The sequence below is a fragment of the Boleophthalmus pectinirostris genome, unplaced genomic scaffold (genome assembly GCF_026225935.1).
Source record: "Boleophthalmus pectinirostris isolate CB_2022bp ecotype Guang Dong unplaced genomic scaffold, ASM2622593v1 HiC_scaffold_5, whole genome shotgun sequence".
NCBI classification, from domain to species: Eukaryota; Metazoa; Chordata; class Actinopteri; order Gobiiformes; family Gobiidae; genus Boleophthalmus; species Boleophthalmus pectinirostris.
The window spans coordinates 26,443,530-26,454,224 of record NW_026571404.1 but is presented as its reverse complement, the minus strand read 5'-3'; the positions used below and the strand labels follow the sequence as shown (position 1 = coordinate 26,454,224).

Genomic DNA, 10,695 nt, shown 5'->3' with positions numbered 1-10,695 from the left:
CGAAAGGATGCTTGATGATGATTTTCCACCTTCTCGCGTCAGATCTTCTGGCCCAACTTGGCTTTCTGAGGGAGAAACAAAGCAACACATCTGGATTATTTAAAGCGCTGGTAAAACTGGCACAGTGCAGAGAAGAAGCCAGGTGGTGGTAATGTGGAATAGATCTCGAGGGTTACAAGACAATTTGCACCGGGGGAGAAGTAAAAGGTAGAACAGGTAGCAGTGGAAATGGGGGGTTTTAAATAGCGGTCATAAAAAACAGAACGTACTATTCCAGTTGCATGTTTGGGTTTCACGTTGTAGGAAGCCTTCTCTCTGGCCTGTTTGAAGCATTCCTCAGCCATTTTCACCCTAGAGCATGAAATCAAGATATTTATTTAAGCACACTCACTCTGATTCATACAAAAGACAGTATAATTGTGTCAATTGAATAAAGTAATCAATAATAAAAAATAAAGAAATTGTGTGAAGGTGGAGACACATCCTTTTGTGAAAATGTTTGTGCATTTTAGTTTTAAATAGACATTTTTAAAAACAGAGACAAAAGGCAGGGGATTGCATTAATCAAAATGGCCTAAGCTAATTTTGATTCTATGATAGAATGAAGTATATGCCTTTCCCTGCACCCAGTTGAATTTGAATGATACATATTGGACACAAAGTTTCCAAGTATATAAAGTATACTTAACATTACTGTAATATCTATTGTCAATGTCTCTTTTCTCACCAAGTACCAAATAAAAAAATAATTGGACTTCTGAGTGCCACCAGATCTAAACCAAGTCCATAACATGACTGCACCAGGGCTAAAAAGATCCAAGTCTGGTTATTACATGAAATATTGGTTTTAAAAAGAACAGAAATAGAAATAAAACCTTGAATGAAAAAACTTTACATTAACTACAATGGAATCTACATACCACAGTTTGAGAGGCACTGATCAGTTGTGTTTTTGATCAGCCTCCCTGTCTCCTGTTCACCCATCACAGACCCACACACTGCTTAACCAAAAGGTCATTAAGTTTAAGTTTTCACTGTTTGACATTTTGTCCACAAATACATATCCTTATTCGATCTTTATTTGGAGTAATGGACCAATTATTGTTTTGTTGGTTGAACAAATATTATCTTTGTCTTCATCAAGCCCCAATAAGCCGGGTGGATGGTGCATGTGTGGTTCTGATTATCAGGGTGAGGCCTCTGATATGGGTCACTTAAACTCTTTCCCTTCATGAATGTGTATGCAGTCGATATGATCTGCAGTAAAACAACATGTACTGTAAATTGAATGAATGGTTCAAGATATTGTGCTTGAGGACAAAATGTAAATGTTGACGATTTGTAACGCTTTGAAATAAATGAAATAGCTAATTTCCACATAAACACAGTTGGCACTCTTAGGTATGGGCTTCATAGAGATATGCAAGACTTTTCTCTGGGGCAGTTGTACTTATTTTTTACATTTTCATTAATTTGATCATGGAGCACTTTTCCATTTTGCCCCAGTCCATCTTGAACAAGCTTTGGTACAGACAAAACATACCATGTTTATAATACATGTACAATGAACTTCTTATAACATAGTAACAGTAATCACTGACTGAATGTTAAAAGCCTGATGATCACCAGCAATCAGCAATTAAAACATTTTGTAGTTGTTCTTGATAAAAGAAAATAAAACTAATTGTAGTAACTACAGGATTTTCTATTGTTCCAATCTAATTATTAAAGGCCCAGAATGTAACTTTCTGAAGGTGCCATGTCACCTGCTTGTTCCCATGGAAATAGAAACTTAGAAACATACTTTTCGACCATTCTCCATGAAGACTTTTTATACCATGTGAAGATGACAGACAAAAGAACAACATTTCCATAGAGAAAAGCAGAAGAAACTTTCCTCCAGGCCAAATATGAGCCAGGTTTGTGGAGATGCAAGCCCATTCACAGTAAGAAGTAAGACACATGTTTTTCAGTGCAAAAACACAACCAAAATGAAATCTGTTTGTAGCAAAAAAAGTTACATATGGGCTTTAGTCACTGAAACCACCATGACCCGGTCCTGACAAACCTGGATGAAGTTTTAAATAGAACTATTTTTTACTTTATCAACATTTTAGGTCAGAGTTTTGTCACTTACCTTGCATACTGAAATCAGTTTCTGTAGTTCAATGCAAAATAAACTGTTAGCTTTAATAAGACCTGAGGAGCAATTGAGTTCTGGCGTAAGTATGAAAGTTGGATTCTGTTTGTGGGTTTGTGGTAAAACAGTAGAGGTATTAAAGTTCACACATGTTTTGTCTGGGCAGGCAGGCCTGTGCTTCTCTTACCTCTCCTGTAACATCAGCTTGTTCTGCCTCTTCCACTGCTCTTTGAAATCGGAGGAGAACTCGTGCCAAATGGAGAAGAACGTGTTGGGGGAGACCTCCTTCTCTCCTGCTTTGGGTTTGACGGAGAAAGACACACTGAGCTCCAAGAAACTGCGGACACAAAACATTTCAAAACTTCAAGTTATTGAGAAACCAACCCACTGGATGTTAATCTTGGTATAATGTGACTATTTTTGGTCTAGTGGCTGAGGATTTTTGGGAACATTTTATAATAACTACACTTCATGCCTTAATAAAGCTGGGACAAAGACTTCATTCATAATATACAATAAACCCATGGATTTGAGCTACATTCAGAAGAGATGTATTGTATAAGCAGCTCTTGAGGTCAAATAAGTAGAGACAACAAAGAGAGACCACAAACCTATAAGAGAGCAGTGTAGTCATGTTTTCTGCAGTTATCTCTCTGTATTAAAGTGTTAAAATAAAGCTTTGCATGTATTTTTAGGCAGCAGATTAATCAAAACACAATACTGGCCTGTGCTGGAGATTTAAGATAGCCCAAATGCTAAAAAGGCCAAATACTGGCCTGGTATATCGGATCTGTCCATGCTGTGCACTGTCTGCATCTACTGAGAAAGCATTTTACTGTCTGACAATCAGGTAGTGCGCATTTGTATGCTAGTTGTTAGCTTTATCATGACAGCAAAATTTGACTTCGGTCATCATAAGGTAAATGAGTAACTTTGGACCACTGTTTTCACATTTTTAAGAGATTAAAATCAGGTACAGTGCCTTTAAAGCTCCAATATTATGCTAAATTTACTCTTGTAAGCTTTAAGTTATGTTAAAATGTTTGTTGCTACCTCCTCAAAAACATACCCAGAGTTGTGGCTTGTTTTCATTATATTATTAATCTCTCTAAATCTTCAAATCTCAAAATGCTCTGTTCCACCTTGCGATGTCATTGTGGCTTTGTTAAATAGAGATTGGCAATTCCAGGGCTGAATTATCCAAATGATCCTAGTGAAGGTGTGAAGTTTAAAAATACACTGGAGCACTTCCTGTATTACTACATGACATCACGGTGGAACAGTTTCTGTTTAATTGAAGAACTGGGTCTGTGTGTTAAACATGTGTGAAGGAAACAAAACACAACTCCAGGTATGTAGTGAGGATCAGAAAATAGTGTAATAGGGGCCCTTTAAGGATGATCTGGGCTTAGTAACTTCTATTTTAAGCTTAATTAAATTGTTACTAATCCTGAATCATTCTCAGTAAACAATGTCATTATGAATTAAGTCTTTTCATGCTTTATTAAAACACAAATTATGATGTAGTTAAAATAAATTGACTCTGAATTTTGAAGCTCAAGGCCGAGATGACTGTGCATACCGTTGCCATGGTCGCAGATTAACTCGAAAATTAATAACACCTCTTAGTCCACCCCTTATATAGCTGTGCTGTTGCATTTTGTGGTGTTTATCTGTAAGTGTATATAATAAAACAGGAAATAAGACACACAAGAGTGAGCTCACAGCACAATGTCACGCGCACAAGTGTTAAATGTGGCGGCCATTTGCAGTGGATCAATAGAGAGACAGCTTCAGTTGGCCTTTGTTTGGAGTGTGCTATACGAACACATTCTTTGGTGGCAGTAACAGAAGCCGGAGCCGGAGCTGTCTACTTTCTCTGGGCTTAGATAAACAAGGCAGACACCACACTAGGGGCCTCTCATCAGCTCAGAGCACTGGCACCACGCGTCGCACCTACAACTGAAACATGAGGAACCGCCAGCGCTAAATATTGACAAAACAGCTGGATTGGGTTTCGGCAACGTGGAAGCAATAATATCCGACCATCTTGCATCGCTTCCAGGCAAATTCACAACTAAATCATCAGTTTTACAGCTAAAGAGTGGGTTTATTCTGAAAGCAGATTTCTTAGATGTTTTTTTTTACAAGAATATGTTTTGAACCAACTTTTTAAGAACTGTCTCCCCTTCTGGTGTCACTACTAAGAAATCCTGAGCTACAGTATATAGTCATTTAAAGGTGCACTGTGTAACTTTTCTGGTACTTGATTCCATGTAGTTTTTTCAGAAATGTTCTACAGCATGGAATTGAATTTAACTGTTTAATCTTCATGGAGACAAGCAGCCCACATCACCAGGCCATGTTACAGGTCAGATCTGCAGAGAAGTGGAGCTCCTCACAGTAATAATCTATATTTTTGCAGTAGTTTTGGGGAATCCAAATACCTGTAATTGAATAAATAAAAGATATATTTGTTTAATGCCATAATATGGAACATTCCAGGAAAAGCCATGACATCACCATGGAGACATGCAGATGTCTAAACCAGAAGAGTTACACAGTGCACATTTAAACAATGAAATTCATTGATGTTTTCTTAATGCTTACTGCCAGCAACTCTGAGTATTGGGTCACATATATGATGTCCAACTATTCACTCACTGTAATTAAATTTAGGAACAACAGCTTTGTTTATTCTCCTATAAAATCATGTTTGTGGAAGCAGTAACACAGAGAAGACATGCAAAATCTTAAAAGCGCATTATGTAACATTTCTGGTGGAGATGTTATTGCTTTGTGGCATTTAACTTTCTCCATGGAGACAAGCAGGCGACATCACCAGGACAAGTTTCAGGTCAGGGGCCTCATTTATAAAACTTAAAGTGGAATTCTTACTAAAAGTATACACAAAAACAAAACAAAATGTGTTCACTTCTTGTCTCTCTGAACACAGAAAGCCTTCTGACTCTGAAAACCTTGATGCCCAAAGTTCAGTTTTCAGATCAACTCATTTCCACGACAAGGTTTCTTTTTATGGATCACTACCACAGTAATAATGCATGTTTTCAAGGTATTTTGAGGAATAAAACACCTGTAACTGAATAAATGTAATGAAGATTAATGTGCATATACAATACTTATGCCTTATTTGACACCTGTCTACTGTGTCCAAATAATTTCGCTGGTTGATCAGTAATGTCTAAATCTAATACTATATAGTAAAAAATCCCAGGAAAAGCAAAAGCATTTCCATGAAGAAACACCTAGTGGACCCCTCACCAGAAAAGTTACACAATAGACCTTTAGTGACCAAGCCAAAGAGGTAACAACTCTTCCAGCAATCTGAACTGATTACAAACAGTGAAATATAAGAGGTATTACATTGTCACTTGCACTGTTTTCAAGCCACTAGGCCAAGACATGAGAAAAACCCATAGACATTTTTCAGGTGGTGGAGACCTGTGAAGTGTTTTTAAACAAAGACTCACATCTTCTGAGTGTCTGCCAGCTGCCTCTCCTGCGTCTCCAGCTCTGTTTTGGCTGTGAAAGGAAGCGAGAGATTGATTAAAGGAAAGAACGCTTGTATCAGTAAATACAGGATTAAAATATTTCCTGTACGACTGTCTTTCACCTTTAGTGCAACATGTATATACAGGAGGATTCCACGTGTCATCATTACTTAAGCAGCAGTCATGGTCTAGGTCATAACAGTGCCACCCGCTCATGTGTCGGATGGTCCCGCTGTTGCACAACTGACAAATGAGTGCAGCCCATCGGCCCATCGTAACACAAGTGCTTCTTTGTGCAGACGCAACTTCCAATGGAGACGGATGACTGTGGGTTTGTGCACTTAAGAGCATGTGTGTGTTTGTGTGCATGTGTGTGTGCGTGCATGTGTGAAAAAAAATATATATATATTACACTATTTCTGATCTATGTTATAACATTTCCTCATCAAAGACATACCTGAAGTTGTGTTTTGTTTCATTCATACCTGCAAATTTAATTGAAGTTCTTTTCTCAAATGGAAAATACTCCAGCTTGTAATGCCAGGTGCTAATACATGAAATCCTCCACTGTGTTCTTTGATTAATTTGGATAATTTCAGCTCTGGAATTGCCAATCCCTACAGAACAAAAGTTTAAAAGGTAGTCGTTAACTTGAAAACTACCACAAAATGACATCACAAGGTGGAACAGAGCGTTTTGAGCTTTGGAGATGTAGACAGACTGATAATAGAGAATTACTCAAACATATGTGAATGAAAGAAAACACAACTGAGGTATGTTTTTGATGAGGTAACAATATTATAACATGGAGTACTCACAAGGGACAATTTTGCATAATATAGGACCTTTAAATTAAATAAAATAAAAGACACCATCAACCAATTAATCGATTAAACAACTACAAACCCAGTAGGTTTCGCTTTTTATTGAATTCATGTTTTACCACAGAAAAGGTGGGCAATTCTCTAAAAAGTGGGATGAGGCACAGGGGTCAAACTACATATGATATAGAGAAAAGGATAGGGCTAGTTTTTACTCTCCCCCAGATCAGATATTAGTTTTTGCAATCCATCAGAAATATCTTGGCAGAAGTTTAACTGTTGTAAAATTGACTAAAATTAACACAAAAATGCAGAAATATCATCTTGAACTTATGCCTGTCACAATAACAGATTTTGAAGAGAGATATATTGCTGAAGTCAATATAGATGATAAACATAACACTGAAACTAATTTATGCCACTGACACAAAAACCCTAAAGAAGGATTATCTCAACAAAATATTTTCTAAAAGTAGAATATGGTTAAAAAAGACAAACTACAATAAATAAATATCAGAATGAAACACTTTTGTATCTAGAAGGAGTCGTAAGTTATTTATTCAACCCTCTATGGCTCAAATCTTATTGTAGTATAGATACATAACAAATAAAAAGAAGTACCAATGATAAATATTGACCCTCAAAAATATTGTTTCAGCTTTCATATACTGAAGTCGATAAAGTAATTATCGTGACAGGCCTACTTGAACCATTTGAGAAGATTACACTGCCAGTTAAAAGAAGATTATAGAATAGTTATAGAATGAAAATGTTTCTTCTTTTAAAAGGCCTATGTCATCTTGAGTGGTTATTTGGTATTAGCAGTGCAGTTACGTGTATGCGTGTCTTAGGCTAGTCTATATTCTCAGCCTCTCTCCTCTACCTGTCAAATGCTGTCTTTAGCTCATGCATACATTTACTTTGAAACGACCAATTCTTCACCCCAAGGTCGCTGTCTGTGCACAGGGCTTCACTCACCTGTCACATGATCAAACTGACCTCTGACTTCCTCATTGATTTCCAAGACACACAGCTCAGTGAATGGAGGAAAGAATCTTTCCTGGCACAGACGCGTGTTCCTCTCTTATCCCGGGAATATCTGGTTGCTATGTGTAATTGAAGCCAGAGCCACATCTAAAGATCTGAGTGAAGCCCAATGGGAGCAGTACCGTGCTTCACCATTCCTCTGCATTAAATCACTGTGTACCTCGGTCTCGTCTGTGCTGCTAACAGCTCATCAGTGCTCGATGACAAATCAGGCAATAAGACACAAGTCTACATGAAATATTGTAAAAGTCACTCATTTATTCATACTTGAGGGTAATGTCTTTATTTAACTTTAAATTATTCCTATTAAGGATAACAGAAGCCTTTTTCTCCTAGATGGACCTGTCACTTATACAGAGATGTAATGGCAATTTCATGTCCATGTAAATACAAGGCAATTTAGGTTGACAAATTCACCCAAGAAAAGCAATGAGCAGCAATGACTACAATCTGGAATGCTCTTTAACAGCACTGTACCAAAGAAAAGGGTTCACAGTAGGACCTTATCATGAAGGGGGTGGCGAAATAATGTGGATATGCTGAAATGCAATTTCCCAAAGTTTTTATCTAAATGAGCACTCAAATCAATCCATTTATTCATGTGTTGTAATACAAAACCCTATGACTGTACACTGTGTACAATATACAAATGTGTAGTCTGGAACTGGACATTCAGGTCACCCGCAGAGTTTCAATGGTTGTGATTGACAGGAGTATTAACCATCTGTGTCAAAACAAACGTGGCAGCTTAAAATGAGAAAAAAAAAAAAAAAAAAAAGAAAGAAAAAACAGACACAGATGTATGCAGAATCCATGTGCAATGCACTAAACAAAGTTTAACTGAGGTGAGAGAAGTCTCTGGTCTGAATGATATGAGGATATTCAAGGGGAAATGTTGGCTTTAGAAACATTTAAGTAACTGCAACTGGATCAGCAAAGAAATGATCTGCTGTGTGCCTGATCCCAGATCCTGCTGCATTCAAACTCAAGTCAGTCTCATTTTAAGTCTCATTGTAAGTCTCATTGTAAATACATGGGGCCTTTAGTAAGAAGAACATTATAGTGAGGTGCAGCCAACAGGAGTAGTGAGAGTGCAGCCTCTGTGTCTAATCTCCATGTCCATCACACACACATTATCACAGGGCCACAGCTCGGCTCACGTCCTCCTTCAAAGGCCCGAGTGCATGTGAATCTGTGAGGCAGACTAGACCAAACAGCCCTGCTCCTGCAGTGCGCTCCCACTGTTATTCTGTGGTGAGTTTCATGGTCAGAACATAAACAAACGCGGTTTCAACTGTGGAGCCAGAGACAGTTTAACCCCGTGCTTGTTGGAAATTACAGAAATAACAAAAATAAGACTTTTGGCTGTTGTTCTTTTGCACCACCGCAGTAGAGGAACCCCAAGAATCCTGTCTGGAGCCTTCGCAATCACACGTTCATGTTACAGAACTGCATTTGAAGGAAAAATCTCATCAAAGTACAGAACTACAATATTTTTCTCAGACGCAAATATGCAAATACCAGAGAGGCCTTTCTCCGCAGACTTCCTTTAGCACCAAAAGACATATGATCTATATTACACTTATTTGAATACAAAAGCAATAGAAAGTGGCCTGTGTGCCCGCTCCTTCAGAGAGATTGGTCACAGTGGAGCGGATGGAGTCAAGGTTACATTCAAAGTGATAGAGTATGACAGTTAGCTGGTTAACAAGCACTAACTTAGACAGTGAGGGACAGCATGTTAATAGTGTTTGGGTTATAGGTATAAAAGCAAAACTGTATGACATCTGGGGAACGTTAAGCTCAGATATTTTTCCAACTCCTGTGTGTCCTCAGAGTGATAGTAAAACAGAAATCAAAATCAGGAGCTGGTGATGTGTGATGGTGAAGCTCCAATCTAAATGTTTACTGCAGAAATATATTTATTCTGTCAACAGCTGTGTTTGTGTATCAGGTGACTGTTTAGGCCCAGAGCATGTTGTCATGTTTCAGAGCGTGATAACAAGACTGTATTTCTAGTATCACTTTTATCAATTAAGTACAAAAGGTTTCTTGTGAGCTTTTAGCTATGTTAGAATGTTTTTACCTCATCAAAAACATACCCAGACTTGTGTTCTGTTTCAATGTTTGCGTAAACCTTTATTACAAGTCTTTCTACATCTCCAAAGCTCAAAATGCTCTGTTCCACCTTGTGATGTCATGAAGCTGTAGTTTTCATGTTAACAGCTACCTTTTTCATTTTGTTCAGTATAAATGGGCAATTCCAGTTCTGAAATAATCCAAATAATTCTAGTGAAGGTGTATGGAGTTTAAAAACACAATGAGGCACTTCATCTGTTAAATATTCAGAATCTGTGAGCTAAACATGTGTGAATGAAACAAAACACAACTCCAAGTATGTTTTTGATGAGAAAACAACATTAACAGATCAGAGCGTAATATGGGCTCTTTTAGGTGAGTTAGCAATTAGTCAAGTGGTACAGATGTAGTGCTGCACTGAATTAACCAATGTCAAACTATGGGTAACATCAGAAGTGTGATTGAATTGGGACTAAACCCAGAACTAAACCAGGACTAGAACTGGACAAACCACAGACAAACCATGTCTATATCAAATCTCCGTTTACTCATCTGAGAAGTCAACAACACCGGAGTTGAAATCCTAGATGATCTATCGTGACATCTTGAAATAGTTTAACATAAAAATTAGCCTGAGAAGCCTATTTTGGTTAATTTAAAAGACCCACATTGCGCTATTTTCTGATCTGTTATAATATTGTTTCCTCATCAAAAACATAAGCGGCGTTTAACACACAAACCCGGCTACATTTAGGCTGAGTTCTTCTCTTTAACAAAAAACACTCTGTTCTTTTTTGTCATATCATGTGGTAAAACAGGAAGTGCTCCACTGTGTTTTTAAACTCCATGCACCTTCACTAGAATCATCTGGATAATTTCAGACCTGGAATTGCCCATTTATACTGAACAAAATGAAAAAGGTAGCTGTTAACTTGAAACTATCACCGTATGACATCACAAGGTAGAAATGAGCATTTTGAACACTGGAATAAACAGAGTAATAATAAAGTATAATGTGTGAAACAAAACATAACTCCAGGTATGCTTTTGAGGAAGTGACAACATTCTAACATGGCTTCTAACGGTCATTTTTTAG

At 37.6% G+C, this 10,695-nt stretch overlaps 1 protein-coding gene across 1 annotated transcript in view; it reads right to left on the bottom strand.

Annotated features, from left to right (window-relative positions):
* Positions 1-38: 38 nt before the first annotated feature.
* fmn2a (formin 2a) overlaps positions 39-10,695 on the bottom strand; it is a 50,629-nt gene continuing 39,972 nt past the window's right edge. The window contains exons 15-18 of the mRNA XM_055162442.1: positions 5,632-5,683; positions 2,328-2,477; positions 270-351; positions 39-65 (exon numbers count right to left, since the gene is read on the bottom strand). Coding sequence (XP_055018417.1) covers positions 39-65; positions 270-351; positions 2,328-2,477; positions 5,632-5,683 — 311 coding nt within the window. The remainder of the gene's footprint in view (positions 66-269; positions 352-2,327; positions 2,478-5,631; positions 5,684-10,695) is intronic.